Source organism: Camelina sativa, chromosome 2 (genome assembly GCF_030686135.1).
Source record: "Camelina sativa cultivar CO46 ecotype springtype chromosome 2, ASM3068613v1".
Taxonomy (NCBI): domain Eukaryota; kingdom Viridiplantae; phylum Streptophyta; class Magnoliopsida; order Brassicales; family Brassicaceae; genus Camelina; species Camelina sativa.
The window spans coordinates 26,547,818-26,573,425 of NC_141881.1; the positions used below are offsets into that span (position 1 = coordinate 26,547,818).

Genomic DNA, 25,608 nt, shown 5'->3' on the forward strand with positions numbered 1-25,608 from the left:
TGTCGCTTGTATACAATACATTATTGATCAATATATCAATGTGCCCCGACAAGGAGACATGTGCTGCGAGACTATACTTAGTTAAGTAATAGTATAACATTTATCCACATATGACATCAATAAATACATATATGTACGTATATATCCGTATATCCCACTAACATTTGTATATTCCTCTTGAGCTCATTACGTTATTTTTTGGTCATAAAGATTTTATTTTCTTCAAATACTAGCTACTAGTATATATATCCTAATGGATATATACCCGATGAGGTTTTCATTATATTTTGATCTTCTCTCTATATAAATTTACTAGATGCGTATTTTCACCATTTTCGGATTTTTTATCATGTTGATAGATCTTTTTTTTGTTCTTCATGCTGAAAATGGTTAAAATTAATATATATATATATATATCGGTATTCCAATATTTTTGAACAGCCTTTGTTTATGTATTTGCTTATTCTGTATTCATAACTTTGTTACACTTGTCTTCATTATTTATCTGGGGATCGATTTATTGTACCCGTTCCAAAAAATATTAGAACACCCCACCATGAATTATTGTACCCGTTCAAAAAATAAATTAATTAGGAGAGGACTTATTCACGAAAAAAGGTTGGTGATGTATATCGTTATTTGTTGAATTGTAAAAGTTTTCAGCCTCCTAATGAGGCAATCTAAATTTGTAAAGTCATTACTTGTACTTGGTACTTTATTATTGCTCATGCATTTGCTTCTCATTTTTAAGCATATGACAGCCGGCAACACCATGCATAGTTTACAGTGCCATATTGAAATTGAAACATTGTTTTTATCCGGAAGAGGTAAGAAAGAAACTACTTCAGAAGAACATTGCAAGGTAATAAACTAATAATTATTTGCCTTGGTATGTATATATATGGATACCTAATTTAATTTCGATTTCGTTAACCGGTATTTATTAGTGAGTAAATAATTAAATCAATTTATAGAAAATGAAATATCCCAGAGTGAAGGTAATAAGTGGCGTGGCGTGGATGAGATGCGAGAATGTAACGAAAATTGAAAAAAAAATGACTTTAAGATCCAATAATTCAGTGTATGAATCGAGCAAGTCACGATGATCACTTCCTCGAGATAATGTCTCCCTTATTCATAACCCCCAAAAGTAATTTAAATTTGAACACAAGAAAAAGTTCACAAAGAAAACAAAAAAAAAACAAAAAAGGTAATGGTATCTTATATATAGAAGTACTATTTTCTATGTCTTCAATTAATCCAGGTTCTAACTATTTTTTTACGCATAGAAAAAAATAACTGAAATTGATTATAAATAGTTTATCTTTTAGAATTACAATTTTCTATATTTTTAAAACTTAAATCAATAACAGGTTTAGAGACCAGTTTATCGTTAAAACACTTATCATCTCTTCCACGTCGGTACATGGAATCTTGATAACTTTTGTGGACATATATGATTGAAGAGATGTATTAGAGATGAGTGTTATCGTCAAAACACATATGCAAACTTCTAAACTTTATTAGTTACCAATCTTGTCCATCATTTACATACAATAGACCAACAAGTTTTCCAACCAGTGGCGGACCTACGTTCAAGTAAACCAGGTCATGTGACCTGGGTAAATTTTAAAATTTTCCTAATGGTTACTGAGAAAAAAACACATATACTCTCATCAAAAAAAAATTTTACTTGTGTTTAATCTGGTATAAAATTCATCCTGGGTCCGCTAAAGGAACCTCTTTGTTATTATCTTATTTTAAACGATCTCTGTTTTATTTTTCTTGTTCTATAAATACCGAGTAAGAGTTTTAGACGTAATGATCTAACAGGTGGGTCCAAACGGTGTCGTATCAATCAAAGTCTTTTTTCAAAACAAAAAAAATGTCATCATGTGTGTTTTCAACTTGTATTGTAAAGGCAACAGAGCTTAGAACATCAGTTAGACTAATCTTACAACAATGATTCTGTTCTGTTTTATGATCAATCAGACGTCAGAAGCTCTAGATTTTATGTAAGTGAGTTTGAAAATGATTATGAAGTTGAATTATCTTTCTTTGTTTTGTTTGACATCATGAAATTAAATTATAAGTGACATGAAAAGTTAATTATTTTGAGTTGAATCATCAGTAACATTATCAAGTATCTTTGAATTAACATTTGAATTATCAATTAGTAAGTTTGTTTGTTTCCGTTTTTCTTCCATTATATATTCAAAAATAAAGTGCATGTTTTCTTGATATATTAATATAATGTAGCTTCTTAAAATTATTACACAAATTGTGGCCTAATGCACTTGCCTTTTTTCTAAAGATAGTCACCGCTCCTGAACTCACCTAGTTTATTTTTAGAAAGCATGCACTTTATTTTCTGAAACAAAGATGATCTAAACCATAGATATTCATATATTTTATTTGTCAAAAACATACATAACAAACGTAAAATATTAGTATTTTCGAACGTGAAGAATTAATTATATATGTAAAAATAGTAATAAATAGTTAAATACATAAACAATCAAATTTTTGGTAGTTACAACTATTGAACAATAGACATGTATCGTTAGTATATTTGATATTTCCAATATTGGTATTATACGCTTAAAGTATTGATTGACATATTTGTTACAGAATTAATCGATACAAAATATTTAATTTGAGTTTCGAAAAGAAGAGCATATGTACATGGAACATGGTAAGTAATTACTATAAAAATGTTCAAATTTTGTTATTTTTTATATATCAAAATATTCTTTATTTTTTTCCATTTTGGTTCATAACCGGCACAATTGTGAGGCATGTCCTTCAATTGGCAATATACCGTTAAGTATACTGTATACATGTGCATGTGCGTCAGTTGACGTTATTTATATATATTGTAATTTGGATACAGATATGAGTGGGCTTTTTAAAGCCCATCGTATTACAGAAACAAAAAAAAGGCACACGTAATTTGTTTCGCTTAGAGAGAGCTCTGTTATTTGCTCTGTTTTCAGAACAGAATGCTCTGTTTTTTTTTTCCTTCTCTTTGTTAGGTAAAAAAAAAATCTGTTTCTTTGCACTATCAACAGGTTGGTCTTGTTAGATTCGAATCAAATTTTATTATAAATTTAAGATATAATAGAAGTTAACAAATAAAGTCAAATTGTGACAATGACAAGACAAATTATTCAATTACCCACAGAGGGAAATAAATCTTAGAAACTCAAAAGAAACAACAGAATCAAACCAACAAATCAAGAGATTAAAAAATGAATGAAAGAAAGAAAGAAACCGAGTCAAGTGGTTGAAGTTTCTCGGTAACATGATCAGTCAAGGTTGCACTCCGTAGGGAGACCTTGAGGGAACCTCTTGTAATCAGTACAATAGTTATAGATCATACAATCATATTGCACCCACTTCATCTGTCCGAGCTGGTTTGTGTTAAGGGTAGTCCACATCCACGAGTTGCTATTCGCATTACATGTTACCCAACTCAACAACGAGGTACGGCTACAGCAGTCCACATCGTTGAAGCTTCTGTAGTGAGCGCTGAATGGAGCGTTGGACAGAGAAGTTAACCGTATACTACTTCGAATTATTTTTGGTCAATAACCATATACAATATATATATATATTTTTCTATAAAATAGGAATAATACTGGACGTAATTAAAGATTCTCTTAGTTTCAGATGAATTGATAGTGAAGAAGGCCCAAACAATTTTTGATATTGTCTAGTTGGGCCGACAACGGTAATATCAAATAAAGATTCTAGAAGACTAATAGGAAAAAAGGAAAACATAAAAAAAAAGGAAAATAGGAAAGAAGCTAACATCAAATCCTGACCGTCATAAACCTTATCTATAAATATAGCGCTCCGCTCCACTTCTTCATCTTCATTATCTAATTTTGTTGTCCTCCGTTAGTACGGCTGGTGGTGTGGTGTGGTAATTTCCTAAACCCCGGCGGGTATATGATCTTTTGTAATTCAACCGATCATGGCTAGTTCGTTCTTCCTACCGGTGAAATCTTTTCTAGGGTTTGTTGATTTTGTTTCAATTGAATCTCTAGATTTTTTTTTTGTTCCTCTCGCTCTGTTATTCACGAGTCTCTGCTTTTTGTAATTTGTTTTGTTCGTCTTGCAGGTTTTTTTTTTTTTTTTTTTTTTTTTTGAAGCGAATCCTATGAGGCTATGATAAACCGATCATCGCTCGTTCCTGCCTGTGAAATCGTCTCTAGGGTTTGGGTCTCTCTCAATTCCATCGCGCTTTTGTACCTCTCGCTCCGTTATTCTTCTTATTCACGAGTCTCTGTTCTATTTTATTTGTTGTTGTTTTTGTTTGTCTTTGCAGGACTTTTGGAAGCGAATCAATCCTCCGCTTCTGAATTTTTTCACACTACTACTCCTGAGTCCTGAGTCCCTACGGTTTGGGGTTATTAAATCTTATTTTTAGTTTTTGCTGTTTTAGATTGATTGTGGTTGATAATGCTATGATCGATTTATAATTTGCTCAGGCACTTTGTTCTCACTTCTTAGTTTTCAAACTTTGGGTTTTCTAAATTGTATCGAATTAACTTGTCATCTTTGTTTTGTTTTGTTGATTTTAGATTTTGTGGAGGAGGAGGATGCGCTACGATTGATCTGTGATGGCTTTGATTGATCATTGTCAAGCGGGTCTAATTCTTTGGTTTTATTTCCCTTTTCCCCTCCTCTTTAATTCTTAATATTTTGGATATAATCTGAAGATATCTTCTATATGTCTGATGATGATGCAGGTCGTCGTAGAGGTATTGTGGGATTGCTCTGTTAAAATCTTATGATTCTGATATCTTGTGTTACATCTTCAAGTCTCCTTAGGTGATATGCTTACTTCTGAGAGCTCCTCTGTTGCACTAGGCTGGACGTACATGTGAGGTATTTACAACTCTCTTTCCCTTTGGACTGTGCCATCAGAGAGTTTTCAACATCATCGGTTGCTTTTTTTGATATAAATATGTTCGTGCGATTTACCTCTTATCTCTTGTTATTTCAGGTTTTGGATGTGTGCTTTTACTGATCAGTTATGGCTTTGATGGACACGCTTCACTTCTTCTCTGTGCAACGTCTTCATTGGTTTTTGTTCATCCTCTTAACAACACATCTTTCACTTCTTCTTCTTTTATAGTTTTCTTTCTTCGTCTTGCAGGTTTTTTTGGAAGGGAATTATGATCTGATCATCACGTGTATTTCTCCATAATACATCTTCAGGCCTCCTCACGGTTCCTTGCTCGCTCTAAACGTATCCCTATTTCGTTATGAATTTTCACTTTGGTTTGGTGATTTTTTCTAAAAACATGTAAATTGACTTTTGGTTTTTGTTTTGTTGGTTTAGGTTTGTGAAGGATCCTACCATTGATCGTTGATGGCTTTGACTGATCGTTGTCACTCTAGATCTTGTTATTCTTCTAAGGTTTTGTTTCTAAACTGCAACGGTTGAATATGTTCTGTTATTTCAGCTTTTGAAGGATGCTTTTATCGATGAGAGTCATGGGTTTGATGGACATGCCTCTTCTCTGTTCTACGTCTTCAGGGTTTTTTCCTTCCTCTTAACACTTCTTTTACTCTCTTTTTTTTTTGGTTCCTTACGTTCCTTACGTTCCTTTCTTCTTCGTCTTGCAGGTGATTTGGAAGCGAATTATGATCATAGCATAATCTTCTCGAGGCTACGTTTCAAGGCTTTCTCACAGGTTCCTTACTTCAAACTCATCTCAATTTGCTTCTGAAGTTTCACTTTGGTTTGATGGTTTCTTTTACTTCTAATTACATGTTACTTACTGTCGTTATTTGTTTTGGTGGTTTAGATTTGTGTAGGAGGATCCTACAATTGGTCGGTTTGGTTTCTTAATTGCATTGGTTGCTATTTTTATTTATGAATATGTTCATAGGATTTACTTGTCGTTATGTTATTTCAGGTTTGGATGATGTTTGTACTGATGAGAATGATGGCTTTGATGGAAATACTTCTTCTCCTTGCTACGTCTTCAGAGGTTTTGTTCTTCCTCTTAACAATTCTTTTACTCTCTTTCGTTTGATCCTTACGTTCCCTTCTTCTTCATCTTTCAGATGTAATTAACTATATGGTTTTGATGTAATTCTGTATACGTGCAGGTCAGAGAGATTGATTGAAGAATGAGGTAGACTTAAGCAGACTGCTTAAGGTAAGTTAACTTTGTTCTTCTCTCTTTCTTCTTTTCACTTGGATTTTCAGACTTACTAACTAGTACTAACTAGCTTACACAGACATCTTCAGTGATCCTAATGGAAGAATTCTGAGGTCTGTGTTACTTGCTCTTAGAAGTTGGTTTTGATAATATTTGGTCTCACTTGACTTCTTATGATTCTGGATGGCTTTTTTTTTTTTTTTTTTGCAGTTACGTGGGCTCCCATCATCTGCTTTATGGCAACATTTCAAGGTCTGATTGACAAGTAATGTTTTGCTCCAACATTTTGGTGTCTGCTCCCTGTCCATATGAAATCACCTTTCTTAGCTATACCAAGATTGATTGAAGAATGAAGAAGAAGAATACTCAAGTCTGCTTTATCTCAGAGAGATGGATTGAAGAGTGAGAAGAAGAAGACTTAAGCAGACTGCTTAAGGTTCGGTTCTTTTCTCTTTCTTGCTTCTTTTCACTTGAATTTTCAATTTTTTTACTAACTTATACTAACCAACATACACATAAATCTTCAGTGATCCTAATGGAAGTTATAAGAAGACACTCTGAATTCTGCGGTTTGTATTACTTGCTCTTAGATGAAGTTGGTAATTTTATAATATTTGGTCTCACTTCACTTCTTCTGATTCTTGGATGCTTCTTTTTTACTGTTCGTGAGCTCCCATCATCTCCTCCATGGCAACAACTAATGTTTTTTGCTGCAACATTTTGGTTTATATTCCCTTGTCTTGTTTTTTCTTTCTGATATGATATCCATTTTTTTTGCAGGATCATTTGCGGAGAGCTGGCGATGTCTTTTTTAATTTGCTGAGGTCGCTCGAGACAGGTTCTGAGTCTCCTCCTTGTCCACTTCAAATTCTCCCCATCCATAAGTTTTGAGCCTAATTCAGTCCCGTTAAAGTTTATTCTTCGTTAAAACTGACTAATAATTCTTCTTCTTTTTTTTTTAATGGATTTTGTTGTTGCTTCTCCCTTCTCGAAATGATTCAGTCTTACACAACGATGGTCAAATCCTATTCTGTAGATTGGATTGGGGTTTGTTTCTGGAGTTCAGAGAGACGACGACAATGTTGGGTGAGATACGTTTCTTCACCTTTTCAATTCTCTTTTAATCTCTCTTGTTATGTTTTGGTAAGTAACGAGTTTGGTCTAATTTTAGGTTTTAGCAAGAAGAGCTAACATTCAGTATACGTGGAAAGGTCTTACCTGCAGCTTTGAAGTAGCTACAAGCGAGTTTTTTCGTTTCTCTTTTAAGTTATTGGTTCAGGCTTGATAATTTAACTGTATGGTTTTAATCTAATTCTGTATATGTGCAGATCAGAGAGATGGATTGAAGAATGAAGTAGAAGACTCAAGTCTGCTTTAGGTAAGTTAATTCTGTTCTTCTCTCTTTCTTCTTTTCACTTGGATTTTCAGATTTACTAACTAATACTAACCAGCATACATTCTTACTCTTCCCTTTTTTAGCTTTGAGCAGTGTTTTTTTAAATTATCTGATCAGGAACCCATGGTGTCATCGACAACACCAGTTATGATGAAGGTGATGAAGTATGCTTTGTTTGCTCTTGTGTCCAGGTAAATAATGACTATGTTTTCCCCTTTTTCACAATTCATTAAAGTATTAAAATCTATGCTATATTTTTGTCACCAGAGGCTCATCCATTGGACTCACATCACATACATCATTTGTGTGCTTTCATTCTCTTGTGCAGACTGTCCGTTTTAAGAATGAGAAATGCCCTAGACCAATGTGCTATACAAGTGAGTCCTTCCTTGCAACAATGTTTTTCTATCTTCTTCTACTGTATATGCTTCCTGTCGTGGTCTAACAACGTTCTGCTTTTTTAGGGCCTATGGAAGTGAAAAGGAGGACACCCCAAATTGTGATGTCCCCGAATTTGAGATTCTATAGGAAGCTCGTGATGTGTGCTTCATGGCAAGATTTGAGGGTCTGATTGCCAACTAATGTTTTGCTGCAACAACATTTTGGTTTCTACTCTCTTGTCTTGTTTTTGTCTTTCTGATATGAACTCCATTTTTTTTGCAGGATCATATGCGGGGAGCTGGTGATGTGTGCTTTGCTGAGGCCACTCGAGACAGGTTGTGAGTCTTCCTCCTTGTCCACTTCAAATTCTCCCCATCCATAAGTTGTGAGTCTAATTCAGCCCCATCATAATATTCTCTATTGTAATATATATATATATTTTTTGGTGTAATCTCTTTTGTAATGTTTAATCACCGTCTCTTCTCTTCTACTCTCAGCATCGTGGATGAGTTAGATATGGCGGTTTAATTCAGCCACGTCATAATATTCTCTCTTTGTAATATTCAATCACCGTCTCTTCTCTTCAAGTTGTATTTTGATTTACTACCCAGTACCCACATGATTACGGATTGCTCTCTGTTCATCTTATGCTTTTGCTCTCTCTCTTTATCCACGACTCTTCAGCTCTTCATATTTGGGTTTGTTTTCTATATTGCATCAAGTTGCTTTTTTTTCATAATGAAATTGTTCATGTGATTTACTTGTTTCTCTGTTATTTCAGGTTATGGTTGATCCTTTTATCGATGAGGGTGATGTCTCAAGGAGGCACGGATACGTTTCGCTTCTTCTAAGGTCTTCAAGGGTTTTGTTCTTCCTCTTAACTCTTCTTTTACCCTCTGTGTTTTTGTCTTTCTGATGAATTTGCTCATGTGATTTAGTTGTTGCTCTGCTATTTCAGGTTATGGTTGATGCGTTTATCGATGAGGGTGATGTATCAAGGAGACAAGGATACGTTTCGCTTCTTCTCTGTGCTAACGTCTTCAAGGGTTTAGTTATTCCTCTTAACACTTCTTTTATTTACTCTCTGTTTTTTTTTAATTGGTTCCTTACGGTGCTTTCTTCTTCTTCGTCTTGCAGGTGTTTGGAAGCTAATTATGATCGGATCATTGCATACTCTTCTCCTGGGTACGTCTTCAAGCTTTCTCACGGGTTTTGTTAACATGTGTTCATTTTTTTTTTGGTTTTATAGTTGTTTCACTTCACTCTATCGTTTTGGTATCAAGAATACTCAGGTGTGGTTGGAGGAGAGGTGTCTGATCTACACTTTGCTAAATTAGGTGGCTGGAGAGGAAGACCCGAGGTGTTTCTTGGCGGTTTTGCTAACAGGTGATGCGTTTTGGTCTTTGTTGTTGGTTTCACGATCTATCATTTTGGTTTAAGTAGTATCTACTTATCATTTTGTTAAGTTGTTGTCTTCTTTTAATTTTTGCAGAGCAAACTATAGAAGAGGTACAACATAACATCTTTGAAAGGTAAAGTGCTCTTCTTCTCTTTTCTATTTTTTTCGTTATGATTGATGCATGTGACTATGGAAGAGGTACAACATAACATTGTGGGATATTTATTCTTGATTATAATGCAGGAAAAGGGTGTGTGTTTACTTACGACGCTGTTGGATCATATATATGAGGGAGTTGGATACGGTGCTCAAGGTTCTGGCTCCACACTCATCATGCATTTCTTTGACAACCAGCTCAAGTCTCTCTTCTTCTGCTACCTAAACAGGTTTTTCTTCATTTCGTGCTTTGGCTTTACGCATTATGGTTTAGCATAAAAATGAATAATTCAGGTTTTTGGTTTTCTGAATCTTGTAATCTCTTTTACAGGTCAAGGAACCCTCTGTGGCCTAACGTTGATGCTCATAGCGGAGTGCTGCTGAACTCTTATCGTCTAACCAAAAGCAAGGTAACAAAATTGCATCGTTATCACTTAAGTAAAGTTTGACCAACCATGGGCCTTGTTTTGCTGAATCTTGGTTATAGATTATAGTTAATAGAGTGACCTTTCTTTCAAATATAGATACTCTACACTGCTTTTTGGCTGTTTCTTGGAGTTTCGTCATCTGCTCCCAGGTATATACACATACATAAGTTCCCGCTATTGACAGTTCTCGTTTGAATAAACCCACACTATTCTCTGTGATGCTGTTTTCTCTTTCTCGTTTTTCAGCTGATGTGGGACCGGGCTCTTGGACTGTCACTAGAGCGGCCAAAGAGTGTAAACCATCAGAGTGTCCTCCAAAAGGTGACACTTTGCAGCTTCGTGGGGATCTTAAGCTCCTCTCTAAACCATCAGAGGTTTGCTTCTTTTTTTTAACATCTTCTCATATCATTTAGTCTCTTTCATTCCTCACTCTTCACCATCTTCTCATAACCTGGATTGCGTCTAACTTCCTTCTATTGTTGTGTTTTAGAGTAATGTCCTGTTCTTTGGTTTGGCAAGATCTCTCGTCCAAAGCCTGGGGGATCAGATCACAGTTGGTGGTTATGCAACTTTTGCTTTTTAAGGCGCGTAACGTTTTATATTTTACTTGGTCATATGCTTCTAAATTTATTTTTTCCTGGCTCACAAATTATTCAACTCCATAGGTCCCCAAACTTTCTGAAGTGGTTGGTTCCTATTTTATTTCTGAAGTGGTTGGTTCCTATTTTATTGCTATTTACAATATCGTTCTTGTCCTACCTGATTTCTGATTTTTCTTTGTTTTTTTGAATCTTGTAATCTCAGTTACAGGTCAAGGACCCCTCAGTGGCCTAACGTTGATGTTCAAAGAGGAGTGCTGCTGAACTCTTATTGTCTAAAAGAAAGCAAGATACAAAACTGCATCGTTATCACTTAGTTAAGTTTGACTAACGTTGATGGGTTTGATGGAAACGGTTCTTCTATGTGCTAAGGTCTTAAGGGGTTTTGTTCTTCCTCTTAACACTTATTTTACTCTCTGTTTTTTGTTCTTTACATTCTTTTCGTCTTCGTCTTGCAGGTGTTTTGGAAGCGAATTATGATATGATCAGGTCACTGCATATTCTTCTCCATGCTTTCTCACAGGTTCCTTGTTTTTAACGCATATCTATTTGCCTTACGAATTTTCACTTCGGTTCGGTGTTTTTTTTTCTTCTAATTACATGTTACTTACTTATCGTTTTTTGTTTTGTTGGCTCACATTCTTCTAATTACATGTTACTTACTTATCGTTTTTTGTTTTGTTGGCTCACATTTGTGGAGGAGGATCCTAATTAATGTCTGTGACAGTGAGGGTTTTGATGGACACGCTAGCTTCTACTTTGTGCTAATTAATGTCTCTTGACAAGGTTTTGTTCTTCCTCTTTCAACACTTCTTAACGCTCCTTTCTTCTTCGTCTTGCAGGTGTTGCGGAAGGGAACTATTATCGGATCATCACGTATTCCTCTCCAGGCTACAGGTTCGTTGATCTAAACGCATCTCTATTTGATTCTGGATTTTTTGCTTTGGTTCGGTAATATTATTTTTTTCCAATTACATATTAATAATTACTTGTCGTTTTTTTGTTTTGTTGGTTCAGATTCGTGGATGGCTTTGACCGATCGTCACTCTGATGATTCATGTTATTCTTCTAGGGTTTGGTTTCTAAATTCATGGGTTGCTTTTTATCCTGTGATATTCTTCTAAACACGAAGTCGCATCTCTGATTATTATTTCAACCTATCATCGTTTACACTTAGCTAGTTTTTTATGTTCATTGAAAACGGTCTTTCTGGTTTTATTTATTTATTTATTTATTTATTTATTTAGGTTTTGGATGATGCTTTTATCGATGAGAGTGATGGCTTCGTCTCTTTGCTAACCGTCTTCAAGGGTTTTGTTCTTCCTTTTTACTTTCTTTCTTTTTTATTGTTGTTGTTGTTTTGTTCCTTACGTTTCTTTGTTCGTATTGCAGATGTTGTGGAAGCGAATTATGATCAGATCATGCGCAAAATTCTCTAGGCCTACGTCTTCAAGCCTTCTCACGGGTTCCTTGCTCTAAAGTCTAAACGCATCTCTGTTTGCTTTTAAATTTTTACTTTGGTTCTGTGGATTTTTTCTTCTATATACATGTTACTAATTTGTTTTATTGGTTTAGATGTAAGGAGGAGGATCCTTTGATTGATCGGTGATGGCTTTGACTGATCATTGTCACTCCAATTCATGTAATTCTTCATGGGTTTGGTTTCTAAATTACTTCAGTTGCTTATTTTCTTTTGTGAATTTGTTCATTTGATTCACTTGTCATTCTGTTATTTCAGGTTTTTGGATGATGCTTTTATCGATGAGAGTGATGATGGCTCAAGGACACGATTCACTTCTTCTCTTTGCTAACGTCTTCAAGGGTTTTGTTCTTCCTCTTAACACTTCTTTTACTCTCGGTTTTTTGTTTTATACATTCTTTTCCTCTTCGTCTTGCAGGTGTTTTGGAAGCGAGTTATGATATGATCAGGTCACTGCATATTCTTCTCCAAGCTTTCTCACAGGTTACTTGCTATAAACGCATCTCTATTTGCCTTACGAATTTTCACTTTGGTTCGGTGTTTCTTTTCTTCTAATTACATGTTACTTACTTATCGTTTTTTGTTATGTTGGCTCACATTTGTGGAGGATCCTACCAACCATTGTCACTCTAAATCAGGTTATTCTTCTAGAGTTTTGTTTAAATCAAATTAAATCGTTGAAGGCTTATGATTATGTTGATGGGATTTTTACCTCTTCGCTATGTTTTTTCAGGTTGTGGAGTATCGGTCGGTGATGCTTTTGATGTATCCTTTTTGTACTATGCGCTACATCTTCAGGTAGTGTTCTTCCTCCTAACGAAAATCTTGTCTTTTGTTGCAGAAACTCGAGGTTACTAACTAGTGTCTTAGGTCAGCTAAACCTGAATATTTTTAAGTTGTTTTCTTTGTGTGCTAAATCTGCTAATTAATGTCTTTTTTTTTAAAGTCTCTTAGATGGTACGCTTATGTCTGAGCTCCTCTTATGCACAAAGCTAGTTGGACATGTGGTTTATTCAGGCTTTTGGTCTCTTTCCCGTTGGTATTTATGTATCTCTCTCATGTTGCATCTGTTCCCACTGTTTGATCATATATAGTCGAAGTTCTATCAGAGAAAAGCGTCGGGTTACTTGCTTGTCTCTTTCCACTTTTTCTTTGTTAATAATCTATGTATCTCTCATGCTGCATCTATTCCAATCGATTTTGTTCTTTTTAACTAGTTTTTGTATCCATTGTCATTTTTTATGTCTCTTTGGTGGTATGCTTAAGTCTGAGCTTTTCTGATGCACTAGGTGGTCTGTTCAGGTTCTTGTTCTCTTTCTCTTTGGGGTCTGTCAGCTATCCCTTTAATTTGTTATATAAACTAGATTTTGAATTTTGGCTTCCTGAGTTTTTGATTGTGCCACTAGGCAGTCTTCAACATCATTGCAATTATTATTGGATGTTTCAGGTTCGTTTTGGATGTTGTTTTTATCGATGAGAGTGATGGCTTTGATGGAAACGCTTCTTCTCTGTGCTACGTATTCAGGGGTTTTGTTCTTCCTCGTCACAATTCTTTTACTCTCTTTTTGTGTTCCTTACGTTCTTTTCTTCTTCTTCTTGCAGGTGTTTTGGAAGCAATTATGATCGGATCATTGCATATTCTTCTCCAGGCTAAGTTTTTAGGATTTCTCACAGGTTCCTTACTCTAAATGCATCTCTGTTTGCCTTTGAATTTTTACTTTGGTTCGCTGGTTTTTATTTTTCTAATTACATGTTACTTACTGTAGTTTTTGTTTTATTTTGGTGGTTTACATTTGTGGAGGAGGATACCATGACTGATCGTTGTCAATCTAATTCATGTTATTCTTCTGAGGTTTGGTTTCTAAATTGCATCGGTTGCTTATTTCTTATGAAATAGGTTCATACGATTTACTTGTTGTTATGTGATTTCAGATTTTGAATGATGCTTTTATCAGTGAGGGTCATGGCTTTGATGGACTTGTTTCTTCTCTGTGCTACGTTTCCAAGGTTTTTTCTTCCTCTTAACACTTCTTTTAGTACTCTCTTTTTTGTTAGACCTGAAATTTTTTAAGTTTTTTTGTATATAATGTCTACTTTTTTATATGTGTCTTAGGTATGCTAAGTCTGAGCTGGACATGTGGTTAATTCAGGTTCTTGTTCTCTTTCTCTTTGGGATCTGTCAACTATCTCTTTGTATTTATAAATTAGATTTTGAATTTTGGTTTCCTGAGTTTTAGACTGTGGCACTGGGCAGTCTTCAACATCAATTGGATGTTTCAGGTTCTTTTTAGTTGATGATCTTCTTAGTTATAGGGCATTTATGTTTTATGCCTAAGAGAAAAGCATCAGGTAACTAACTGGTCACTTTCCCTATATGGTTTTTCATGTTACATCAATTTTTAGTGTTTGATCCTACTCTCATATGCTTGTGATTGTGGTTTTTCTTATGTGAATTGCTCCCTTCTTTGTTATTTCTATGTTACCTCCGTTGGTTTTTCTTCTGTAAAGTGCTCCCTTCTTTGTTATTTCTATGTTATTTCTTGTGTGTTTGATCCTACTCTCGTATGCTTGTGATTGTGGTTTTTCTTTTGTGAAGTGCTCCCTTCTTTATGGGTAGGATAAATTTTCATCTACTTTCTTCTATTTCTATGTTACCTACTTGGTCTCTTTTCCTTGGAGATGTGATCAGTTTTGCTTCCCCTTTTCTCTTTCTGTCTTTTTAATTTCATGATCTGCATTTTTCTATGGTTTAAATGCTAATCACTTATCTTTGGGATTGTGTTTCTACTTCTACGTGAATTCATTACCTGCGTATAGGAATTTGGTTGATGCAAATAGAAGATCTGTTTGAATTCTTAATTCTTATGGTTGATTCAGGTGTCATGAGCTTCTTTTTCCTGGTGTTTGGTTTGTGGTTGTTAGCAGTTACGCCTCTTTCTATTTGTGAATTACTTCTGATTGTTATAGTTTACTGGGTATTCAAGAGATGTAAGCTTTGAGTTCCTCACTGGTTGCATAAAGGATTGATCTCAGTTGGTATGTTTCCTTTTTGTTATTATTTCCTCTGTATGTCTTATTGTATTTTCCAGGATATCTTCATCGATCACTATACTCCGATCCTTTGCAGTCTACTCGTAGTCAGATGTCCTTTTAAATGGGTTTGTACTTATTTTCTGTCCTTTCATGATGGAAGTAATTTTTGCATTGAGCATCTTCGAGTCTGAGCTTCTCTTAAGCAGAAAGCTAGACATGTTGTTATCAGGTATTTGTTCATATTTCCTTTTTGGATCTTCTGCAATATGTTGATTCATAATTCTTGTATTTTGAAGTGTGTTTAGCCTCATGAGCTTGTTACTATGAGTCTATGACAGTGGGGAGTTTCACATGATTGGAACTTGTCATTGGATTTTTTTGTTAAGTCTTTTAAGTCTTAACATAGATAAGTCAGGTTACTAATTGGTCTCTTCCTTGTTTATCCATTTTGGTGTGCTACATATACCTACTTTTTTTATTTGTTTAATCCCAATTATATATGCTTGTGATGGTAGCTTTTCTATTTATGAATTATAGGTATGCCAGACTCCCTTTTTGATTTTGATTGCAGTATTTTTTAATACTAGTGGATGCCTTTTTCTGTTTTGGTTTTACCACTATATTGTCTTGTGTTGGTGAGTTGTGTTGCTGCTCAATATTCCCTTCAGATTGTTAATTTGATGTCATCGTTTATTTGATTATGTAAGTGATTCTTGCTGGTAGCGTGACCTCTTGGGGCATGCTCATAGAAAGTGAAGAGCGTCTTGATTTTGATGATAATGGTCTTAACTTCTGACTTGTGAGGTTTCTTGCTTCCTGGGTTGTGGTTTGTTTTAATGGCTATGTAGACATTTGATAATGAAGTCCTCGCTTGATTTTGTTTGGGTGATTTGCATTATGTTGTTGGATTTCAGGGGAGTCTTAATTTTATAGATAGACTTTTTATGAATGTTCTCAGGTAGTCAATGAAAATTGAAAACGGCACCTTCCTTACATCTGATGAAGAGGCTGATTAATTAAGTTGTTGGATTGTTACCTCCAGATCATAGTTCCTTTCTTCCTTGGACTTATTGGCTTGCAGGTTAAAGCTTTCAGTCTAACACGTTAAAGTAACGTCCATTACTTTGATTATTATTATTTGGAATCATTATTGGATGTTTCAGGTTCGTTTTAGTTGATGATATTCTTAGTGACGCTGGCATCTAGGGCAAACCTAAGACCATGTCTTTTGTTACTAATTGGTCACTTTCCTCTTTTTCTTTGTTTTTGTATTTATCATGCTGCATATGTTCCTAGTGTTTGATCTTATTCCTATCATGCTGCATATGTCAAGGTTTTATCATATACCTCAATTATTTTCTTGCGCCTTCTAGCTAGTCAAACGACCAGTCTGCCATAATTTTGTTTGTAGGTTCTTCCACTCTGTTTGTTAGCAACGGTGATGGCGTATGCATTGTTAGGGTTGGTGATGGTGGCGGACTGGCGGGGTATTAGAGTTCTTGCCATTATTGTCAGAATTTGGTTGGAGTGAACCTTCTCAATGTCCAATCAAAATGGCAGACATTTGATAACCACCATATGTTTTGGACACTTTTTAAAGCCCATCGAAATAAACAATGTTATTTATTTCGCTTAGAGAGAGCTCTGTTATTTGCTCTGTTTTCAGAACAGAATGCTCTGTTTTTTTTTCCTTCTCTTTGTTAGGTAAAAAAAACTCTGTTTCTTTGCACTATCAACAGGTTGGTCTTGTTAGATTCGAATCAAATTTTATTATAAATTTTTAAATATAATAGAAGTTAACAAATAAAGTCAAATTCTGACAATGACAAGACAAATTATTCAATTACCCACAGAGGGAAATAAATCTTAGAAACTCAAAAGAAACAACAGAATCAAACCAACAAATCAAGAGATTAAAAAATGAATGAAAGAAAGAAAGAAACCGAGTCAAGTGCTTGAAGTTTCTTGGTAACATGATCAGTCAAGGTTGCACTCCGTAGGCAGACCTTGAGGGAACCTCTTGTAATCAGTACAATAGTTATAGATCATATAATCATCTTGCACCCACTTCATTTGTCCGTGCTGATTTGAGTTAAGAGTAGTCCACATCCACGAGTTGCTATTCGCATTACACGTCACCCAGCTCAACAACGAGGTCCGGCTACAGCAGTCCACATCGTTGAAGTTTCTGTAGTGAGCACTGAATGGAGCGTTGGTCCAATCGGTCTTGACTCGTCCCCCTTGTGTGGCCCAATCATCAGCTTCCCAAAGACTCGAGTATATCTTCATCGGCTGGCTCTTCGGGTAAGCCACACCATTAGCCTCGTTGTTCTTGAACACTCGGATTGGGATTCCATCCACTAGAAAGCTTTTGAGTCCCAAGAAAAAAAAAAACAAAAAACAAATTCAAGAACAGTGATATTAGCAACTCAAAACGGTTCAAAATATGGAACTAATCAAGAAAACTAAGATATGTTGATTAGTCTAAATATAATTCTAAAAACATTCGTTAACAGTTAATCATCATCGAGACAGTTTTGAACGTCCATTTAACGCAATAACGCCTAATAAAATTTGGAACATTGAGTTGAAGTGGTTGATATTGCTTACATGATGTTGAGAGGGTTCCAGAGGACGGTGTAGGTGTGGAAATCCGCAGTGGGATCGAACCATAGATAGAACTGCATTTCACGGTTACCTTTGCCTCCGGTGAACACATTTGTATGAAGAACGTAAGGTTGTCCCGTAACATTACCCAAGAACTCGAAATCAATCTCATCCCATGTATCGCCTTTTGAAGAAAGCTGTGAAAAACATTCTAAAATATTAGTTTAAAAATCAAACAAACAATGCCACAAACTTTAAACTAAACGAAGACAGATGAGGTTTTCACATACGTAGTAAGCAGTGACGGTTCCGGCTGAGTTTCCTGCGACAAGTTTCATCTTCATGTCGATCTTTCCGAACAAATATTCCTTCTTTGACTGAAAACCTGAACCTGATACCTTGTCGAGAGTGCAAGTCAAGAGCTGTCCACTCTCAAATATATTGGCACGACCATTTCCCCAAGTGATATCGAAATTTTCGTAGAAACTTCCGGTGGTTACACCGATCAAGACCAGAAGAGACGACAACAACAACAAAGACTGTTTTGTCGCAAAAGCCACCATTTTTAGTGTGTTTATTTTTGCTCGGTTGTGGTTGCTTGATTGTTTTCTGATGGTTTTGTCGGAGAACCGTGTTTGTTTATATAGAGAGATAAATTTCTAAGGTGAATGCATTACAGCAGTAGAGAGGTTCGTGGAGTCCCATTATAGACGTGGAAGTCCTTACACAAGCGATATTAATTATTCTTATATAGTATAAATGAATTATGTCAGCTTATATCTCAATATATAATTAATTATCTGGTCGTTATCTTCTTTTTTTTTTTTGGGCAAACCATCTGGTCGTTAACTTACATTTAAAATTATACATGTAGCTAATGTTCTTAAGAACTTTTTAAAACCCTTGCAAAAAAATTTTGTTTTGTTTGGTCATGCACTTGGATCACACTCTTTAGTTTGTTGCATGTGATAATTCCTTTTCGAACCAAACTTAGTATTTTTAAAACAAATTAAAACGAAAAAAAAAAGGTTGAAAATTTTGTTTTGGTTTTTGGTAAAATGAACCGACATGTTTTTGAAATCTATGAGCAAACATGTCAGGCACATACATGTAAGAATTGTCACGCGGATAATAATTAAGGCAACTACGTGAATTATTCTTCAAAACTCTTCCATCATCATTTGCATACTAATATTTATTTTAAAACAGAATATTCATTTCATCAGGTGGATAACTCAGTCATTTATAGTCAAAACACTTAAAAAAGTTTATTATGGAATAAAATCAAACACTTAAAAGTTTCCTTCTTCGTTACAACCAGATTTGGCTCAGAGTTAGCATTCATACATTAATACATATCTTCAGCTTGAAATAAAGGTCTAAACATATCTCAGAGATACCCTCCGTTGTTGTTCTGATCTTCGTCCATTCCCATGCATATCCATTCACATTTATCTCTACTGTTTCTGTCTCCGTGTGTTACTGTCACCTTCTTCAAGGCTTTCCTCCAGAGAAATTTCGTCAGCGGTTACTTTGGTCTCGTTGTTTGGATCCATAAACGACGCGCGCAGAGATCGGTCTGATGAATGAGTTAAGATTTTTGCAAGTTAGTTTGGGCACGTCTGTCTCAAATTAAATTATTTGAACTGTTATGCAAATATTGTTTGAAAAGTATATTTGATACATTCACAATTTGTAAAAATTGGGGCTCTACATCTTAACATGATACATTAATATTTAAAAATCTTTTTTTTTTTGCTTTCTAAAAATGACATTTTAGAATTTATAGAAAACTAAAAAGTCTTAGAAAAATAAAGAAAAGAACAAGTTCATAAAATGTATCCGGTTCGATTAGACACCCAGTTGAATCCAAACACAATTCGCCAAAAACAGCTTATAAACGATATTCTTGACTCTAGCAACTCTGTTCTTTACTCTGTTTTTTGGAACAGAAAACTCTGTTTCTTCGTTCCGTGTTATGAGTTATGACCAAAACCCTCTGGTTTCTTTGTTCAAATCACATTTTTTTATTATAACTGTTTATATATGAAGCAAGAAGCGTTACCAAATTATACAGATTACAAGACAAATAATCAATTACTCCCAATATGGGAAATAAAATCTTAGAAAATTAAAAGAAATATGAGGTTAAAAAGGTAACTATGAGCTTAAATTTTCTCGGTAACATGATCAGTCAAGGTTGCACTCCATAGGCAGACCTTGAGGGAACCTCTTGTAATCAGTACAATAGTTATAGATCATATAATCATCTTGCACCCACTTCATTTGTCCGTACTGATTTGAGTTAAGAGTAGTCCACATCCACGAGTTGCTATTCGCATTACACGTCACCCAGCTCAACAACGAGGTCCGGCTACAGCAGTCCACATCGTTGAAACTTCTGTAGTGAGCGCTGAATGGAGCGTTGGTCCAATCGGTCTTGACTAGTCCTCCTTGTGTGGCCCAATCATCAGCTTCCCATAGACTCGAGTATATCTTCATTGGCTGGCTCTTAGGGTAAGCCACACCATTAGCCTCGTTATTCTTGAACACTCGGATTGGGATTCCATCCACTAGAAAGCTTTTGAGATTCCAAGAAAAACAAAACATAAATTCAATAACAGTGATATTGGCAACTCAAAAGTCAAAACGACTATAAAGATGGAACTAACTAATCAAGAACTAAGATATGTTGATATAAGAATTAGAGCATTGAGTTGACGCCGTTGATATTGCTTACATGATGTTGAGAGGGTTCCAAAGGACAGTGTAGGTGTGGAAATCCGCAGTGGGATCGAACCAGAGATAGAACTGCATTTCACGGTTACCTTTGCCTCCGGTGAACACATTTGTATGAAGAACGTAAGGTTGTCCGGTAACATTACCCAAGAACTCGAAATCGATCTCATCCCATGTGTCGCCTTTAGACGAAAGCTGTGAAAACATTCTTAATATCAGATTCCAAACAATGATCAATGCCACAAAAAATTTAAAGTAATGGAGATAGATGAAGTTTTTACGTACGTAGTAAGCAGTGACGGTTCCGGCTGAGTTTCCGGCGACAAGTTTCATCTTCATATCGATCTTACCGAACAAATACTCCTTCTTTGATTGAAAACCTGAACCTGAGATCTTGTCGAGGGTGCAAGTCAAGAGCTGTCCGCTCTCAAATATATTGGCACGACCATTTCCCCACGTGACATCGAAATTTTCGTAGAAACTTCCGGCTGATAGGCCGATCAAGAGCAGAATAGACAACAACAACAGAGACTGTTTGGTAGCAAAACCCTCCATTTTCTTATATAAAAAAATGGGGTTATATATTTTGCTCTGTTGGTGTTGTTCAAAATAATTGGTTTCGGATGGTTTGAATGTGATCGGAGATTGATGTGTTTATATATAGAGAGATTTTTGAGAATAAGTGCACTAGAGAGGTTCGTGGAGTCCCATTATCTACGTGGTGGTAGTCTTACACTAACCATATTTATTATTGAGAAATTTGTATACATGAATTATGCCAGCTAACGTACGTAGTCGCCCAACGTACATACATAAGCATACGCGTAGTTTTTTATTAGTATTATCATTTAGACAAACTTCACAAGCTCGTTTTATATAATGAGTTTTTAGGTTCTTGACCAATTGGTTAGCAAACAAGTAAGCTGACCAAAAATAAAATAAAAAGAAGTAATAAGAAGAAGTCGAAAATTTTGTTTTGGTTTTAGTCAAATGGACCGACAGGTTTCTGAATATAGGACGAACATGTCAACCACATACATATGTAAGAACTGTCACGTATATTCTTTGCATAATAATAAAACATAAAACAGAATATTCATTTTGAGATAAGATAAATCTCAGTCAGTCATATGCCAAAAGAAAAGCAAATCTCAGTCAATCATAGTCAATACACTCACAGTGCCTACAAATGTTACACTATAAAACCGACACATAATCAATGGCTATGTAAATAAGTATGCTCTTGGGACTGTTGAACACAATTCGCCCATTTAACCATAATCTAACAAAAACAAACAAAGCCATAATCTAACTTTTAACCAACACAACTCACGCCCATTTTATTATGAGTATATCACACAGAAACATGGGAAATTGCTTAATACAGAACCTGAATACACATAACATTACATATATACTTTGGACGAACCTATATACCACTAGCTTCGGAGCAAACATTATTTCACGAAGCCTAGTGTCTACACTCCTTTGGAGCTCCTTGAGGAAACCTTTTGGTGTCTGTACAATAGTTATAAACCATGTACTTCCTCTGTATCACTCTCATCTTATCTTCCGCTGTTAGATCAAGCCTTTGAGAGAACCATCTTGTCGAACCGGCAGGACAAGATGATTTTCCGCCTAAGGAAACACATGCATCCGCTCTAAAGTTTCTGTATGAAGCGGTGAATGGTGCTTTGGACCAGTCGGTCTTAATAAGACCTCCTCTTGTGGCCCACTGGTCCGCGTTCCATAGACTCGAGTATAACCTCATCGGCTGCAGTTTTGGATATGGAACACCTATATGTTGTAGATTCTTGAATTTTCTTACCGGAATATCATCAACCATGAAACTGCATCAAAACATTTAAATTTAAATTAGGTATTAATAAACTTAAAATTTGACGTTCAATGTACAAGTATTATCAAAAGACGTGTTTTGGACCTGTAAAAATTATGAATGCCGAAAGGTTGGAACTTATAGTTTGAAAAAAACATTGAAAACAACTTAAGTTTCTGTTACATATACTTACACTATGTGATGAGGGTTCCACAAAACAGAGTAAGTGTGGAAATCAGCCGTTGGATCGAACCATAGATGGAATTGTTGTTCTCTATCACCTTTTCCTTGAGTATACACATTCGTATGCATGGTGTACGGATTACCAAGAAACTCGAAATCGATTTCGTCCCACGTATCACCTTTTGACTTCAACTGCATGGAAAAAAAAACATTTAAAAACTTTCATAATATCCAAAGTATAAAAAGACTCTGTTATTATAATATGAACTTTGACATGGTATGTTGGGAACTACTGACATATTCAAAAATATTTTCTTAAACTCTGATGAAAAATTTTCTTAAGGATTTAGAAGGCCTCAATTCATGAAAATATTCAATAATTTATCATTTTAAGAAATAAATTTTAAATTGGAGCTTTCAAACACGTGCTAGAAATGGCCTATGTACATATGTTATGATGTTAAGTAACACTAACGTAGTATGCGGTGACAGTTCCGGCGGAGTTTCCTGGGACGAGTTTGAGCTGCATATCGATTTTCCCGAACAAATACTCTTTCTTGGTTTGAAAACCAGAGCCAGAGGTTTGATCGAGGGAGAGAGTGAGAAGCCCTCCGTTGTTAAGGACCTTGCCACGACCATCACCCCAAGTGATGTCAAACTCTGTGTCGAAAGTTCCGGCGAAAACCGGAGAGAAGAGTGTCGTAGTCGAGACGGTGAGTGTGAAGAGTAAAGATAAGATCAAAGTGGAACGGGCCATGTTTATGTGTCAAGAAGATGGAGAATTGAAATCATTCATTGGGACCTTATGTGTTGGGGGGGTTTTATATAAGGGAGGGTAGTCTTAGCTTATTTGGAGTGTAGTTCGCCGTTTGTGACTCTTGTGTAGTTTAAGCTGTGAACAGCTGGTTCTTGTTGTGAAGTATAAAACAAGCATGTGCTTAATTTTGCCTCATGCTACGTGTGCGCTTGTTCTTTGTTTTGGTTTAAGTCTGCCTGATCCGGTTCGATTGATGCCCAATTTGATTGAGGGATTCTGGTTCTGCAAAATTCTCGGTCATGAAGCTAATTTGGTTTTACAATTTCATAATCCAACTGGAATCAAATCTGGTATGGTTGTTCCACCAAATTCTATCTAAACTATAGTTGGTTTGTATTGTATATGCAAACTGATAGACCTAATATTAAATCTTGAGTATATTACAACTGGTTCGGTTACACTAAAACCTAAAGCCGGTTAGTTTTGTTTTATACGGAATTGAAGTTATAACACCAATCAAATTACATGCAAACTCCAGTTTTTGATTTGGATTACAAAAGTTATTGCTCAATTATAAAATTGTCCATTATAAAACCAAATAAAAACGTTATTGCTCAATTATAAAATTGTCCATTATAAAACAAAATAAAAACGTTATTGCTCCATTTTGGTTTGGACTAAATCAGAAGCGGCCATTTTTGGACTGACTCGGAGAATATAACGGAGCGAACTACGAGAGACCTAAAAAAATAGAAAAGGCACAGTATAATAAAGAGAATATTTTATAACTTTAACGAAACTATATGATATACTACAAACGAATCAAATTCACGTGATCTACAATAAATGAATAAAATTTATAGCAACAACAACAAAAAGAAAAAGTAAAATTTTGTTCCTCTCTACGCAGCTAAACACTCTTTAGGAAGACCTTGTGGGAACCTCTTAGAATCGGTACAGTAATTATAGATCATGTAGTTTCTTTGCACCCATCTCATTCTTTGTTGAGCAGTTGAGTCAAGCTGCTGTGACAACCACGAGCCACTGGTGCCTGTAGTCCCCTGTTTCGAGCCATTAGGACAAGAAGACTTGCCGTTTGACCAAACACAAGCTTCTTGTTTAAACCCACGGTAGGTAGCAGTGAAAGGAGCTTTAGACCAATCGGTTTTGACCAAACCACCTCTCGTGGCCCAATCATCAGCGTTCCAGAGACTAGAGTACATTCTCATTGGTTTGTTTTTGGGGAACAGAGTGCCTAGAGACTCCATGTTCTTGAATTCTCTAATCGGAGTTCCATCGACGGTGAAGATGATCCTTTGTGGGTTCCATAGAATAGAGTAAGTGTGGAAATCAGCTGTCGGGTCAAACCAGAGTTTGAACTGTTGTTCTTTGTCTCCTTTGCCTTGAGTGTAGACATTTGTGTGAAGTGTGTAAGGATCTCCACTTGAATTTCCCAAAAACTCGAAGTCAATCTCGTCCCATGTTGTTCCAGGTGATTTCAACTGCACAGATACAAAAAAACTCATATCAGAAACTAAGAAGTATAGTAATGTAAAAAACAGAACCAAAACCATAGATTGTGTTTTTTGTTGAACTTACGTAAAGTGTTGTCACTGTTCCTGCGGAGTTTCCAGGGACGAGTTTCATTTGCATGTCGATTTTACCAAACAAGTACTCGTTCTTGGATTGGAATCCAGAGCCAGAGGATTTGTCAAGTGATAGAGTGAGAAGCTCTCCATTGTTCTTGATCTGTCCACGTCCATCACCCCAAGTAATCTCAACGTCTCTTTGGAAATTAGCTGAAGCAGAGGAGATGATGATAAGTAAAAGAAACAGAGGAAGTAAGTAACTGATGATCGCCATTGTTGTTTTGAGAATGTTTTGAGTTTTGTAGACTTCTTCTTTGTATTGTGTGTTTTTGGTTTTGTGGTTTTTGAGGGTTTATGGAAGAATGTATATATAGTGGGTGAACTAGTGAAGATTTTTTTTGTGAGAGTCGGTTCGTAATAGAGGAAGGTTCGTATGGTGAAAGACAAAAGCCGCGTCTTTGAGGCAACAGCTGGTGATTGGGCCATCTTGTAGTAAAAGCTGTGTTTAATTGGCTTTGCTTTGGAGTTCACGCGGTTTTTGTTTAGTAATAATGTTTCTTTTTTTAGTAAATAATTAATTATTACTTTTTTTATATGTTTCAAATTTAATTGGATTTGGGAGTTTTTCTTTTTCAGAAAAAGTTGGATTTGAGATTTGAGAGTTGGATACTTTACCACCGGCTTGGACCGACCTTCAAAGAGTTGGAGTCTTGCTCTAATAGAAACAAGAGATTCTGTTATAAACCAAAAAGAAAAGAGGAGAAAAGTGTTGATCTTAAAAAGTTAATCAGAACGTGACAAATTTAATGATTTTTAAATAGTTCATATGTTACAATTTATTC

The 25,608-nt window shown here is 35.5% G+C and overlaps 5 protein-coding genes across 15 annotated transcripts; 1 reads left to right on the forward strand and 4 right to left on the reverse strand.

The window, feature by feature from the left end:
* Positions 1–3,879: 3,879 nt before the first annotated feature.
* LOC104734395 (uncharacterized) lies at positions 3,880–16,862 on the forward strand. 11 transcript variants are annotated; one of them, XM_087490294.1, is made up of 47 exons: positions 3,880–4,024; positions 4,127–4,656; positions 4,758–4,896; positions 5,015–5,260; positions 5,354–5,708; positions 5,823–5,848; positions 5,934–6,008; positions 6,130–6,179; positions 6,262–6,295; positions 6,393–6,618; positions 6,710–6,781; positions 6,963–7,020; positions 7,185–7,268; positions 7,354–7,423; positions 7,511–7,560; positions 7,696–7,769; positions 7,907–7,955; positions 8,043–8,143; positions 8,242–8,344; positions 8,457–8,515; positions 8,644–8,657; positions 8,741–8,811; positions 8,918–9,005; positions 9,097–9,144; positions 9,243–9,345; positions 9,452–9,491; positions 9,602–9,744; positions 9,846–9,924; positions 10,039–10,091; positions 10,189–10,316; positions 10,433–10,526; positions 10,608–10,655; positions 10,747–10,913; positions 11,000–11,438; positions 11,559–11,614; positions 11,789–11,852; positions 11,934–12,021; positions 12,117–12,183; positions 12,280–12,363; positions 12,440–12,504; positions 12,629–12,659; positions 12,755–12,819; positions 13,311–13,323; positions 13,469–13,538; positions 13,624–13,873; positions 13,954–14,028; positions 14,135–16,862. In XM_087490294.1, the coding sequence occupies exons 38-45, from the start codon at positions 12,150–12,152 to the stop codon at positions 13,673–13,675; spliced, it is 414 nt and encodes a 137-aa protein (XP_087346420.1). In that variant the 5' UTR covers positions 3,880–4,024; positions 4,127–4,656; positions 4,758–4,896; positions 5,015–5,260; positions 5,354–5,708; positions 5,823–5,848; positions 5,934–6,008; positions 6,130–6,179; positions 6,262–6,295; positions 6,393–6,618; positions 6,710–6,781; positions 6,963–7,020; positions 7,185–7,268; positions 7,354–7,423; positions 7,511–7,560; positions 7,696–7,769; positions 7,907–7,955; positions 8,043–8,143; positions 8,242–8,344; positions 8,457–8,515; positions 8,644–8,657; positions 8,741–8,811; positions 8,918–9,005; positions 9,097–9,144; positions 9,243–9,345; positions 9,452–9,491; positions 9,602–9,744; positions 9,846–9,924; positions 10,039–10,091; positions 10,189–10,316; positions 10,433–10,526; positions 10,608–10,655; positions 10,747–10,913; positions 11,000–11,438; positions 11,559–11,614; positions 11,789–11,852; positions 11,934–12,021; positions 12,117–12,149; the 3' UTR covers positions 13,676–13,873; positions 13,954–14,028; positions 14,135–16,862. The 11 variants fall into 11 exon arrangements, with proteins under 11 accessions (XP_087346420.1, XP_087346432.1, XP_087346446.1 ...); XM_087490306.1 differs by lacking the exons at positions 3,880–4,024; positions 5,823–5,848; positions 12,117–12,183; ... (7 more) ...; positions 13,954–14,028; positions 14,135–16,862 and having other exon boundaries at positions 4,128–4,656; positions 5,015–5,094; positions 5,168–5,260; positions 7,846–7,955; positions 11,934–12,115; XM_087490320.1 differs by lacking the exons at positions 3,880–4,024; positions 11,559–11,614; positions 11,789–11,852; ... (9 more) ...; positions 13,954–14,028; positions 14,135–16,862 and having other exon boundaries at positions 4,128–4,227; positions 4,334–4,407; positions 4,590–4,669; ... (7 more) ...; positions 9,252–9,345; positions 11,000–11,296.
* LOC104734348 (putative xyloglucan endotransglucosylase/hydrolase protein 13) lies at positions 16,801–18,385 on the reverse strand. Its single transcript, XM_010453905.3, has 3 exons — positions 17,952–18,385; positions 17,665–17,858; positions 16,801–17,422 (listed from the first exon to the last, which is right to left on the reverse strand). The coding sequence occupies exons 1-3, from the start codon at positions 18,222–18,224 to the stop codon at positions 17,032–17,034; spliced, it is 858 nt and encodes a 285-aa protein (XP_010452207.1). The 5' UTR covers positions 18,225–18,385; the 3' UTR covers positions 16,801–17,031.
* A 1,279-nt stretch (positions 18,386–19,664) lies between these two features.
* On the reverse strand, positions 19,665–21,024 carry LOC104734330 (putative xyloglucan endotransglucosylase/hydrolase protein 13). The gene is made up of 3 exons (XM_010453886.3): positions 20,686–21,024; positions 20,402–20,595; positions 19,665–20,242 (listed from the first exon to the last, which is right to left on the reverse strand). Exons 1-3 carry the CDS (start codon positions 20,953–20,955, stop codon positions 19,852–19,854), a joined length of 855 nt encoding a protein of 284 aa, XP_010452188.1. The 5' UTR covers positions 20,956–21,024; the 3' UTR covers positions 19,665–19,851.
* Positions 21,025–21,713: 689 nt separating this feature from the next.
* On the reverse strand, positions 21,714–23,314 carry LOC104734562 (putative xyloglucan endotransglucosylase/hydrolase protein 25). Its single transcript, XM_087490343.1, has 3 exons — positions 22,896–23,314; positions 22,431–22,612; positions 21,714–22,250 (listed from the first exon to the last, which is right to left on the reverse strand). Exons 1-3 carry the CDS (start codon positions 23,175–23,177, stop codon positions 21,872–21,874), a joined length of 843 nt encoding a protein of 280 aa, XP_087346469.1. The 5' UTR covers positions 23,178–23,314; the 3' UTR covers positions 21,714–21,871.
* A 625-nt stretch (positions 23,315–23,939) lies between these two features.
* LOC104734571 (xyloglucan endotransglucosylase/hydrolase protein 22) lies at positions 23,940–25,288 on the reverse strand. The gene is made up of 2 exons (XM_010454173.2): positions 24,777–25,288; positions 23,940–24,679 (listed from the first exon to the last, which is right to left on the reverse strand). The coding sequence occupies exons 1-2, from the start codon at positions 25,038–25,040 to the stop codon at positions 24,080–24,082; spliced, it is 864 nt and encodes a 287-aa protein (XP_010452475.1). The 5' UTR covers positions 25,041–25,288; the 3' UTR covers positions 23,940–24,079.
* Between the last annotated feature and the right edge of the window lie 320 nt (positions 25,289–25,608).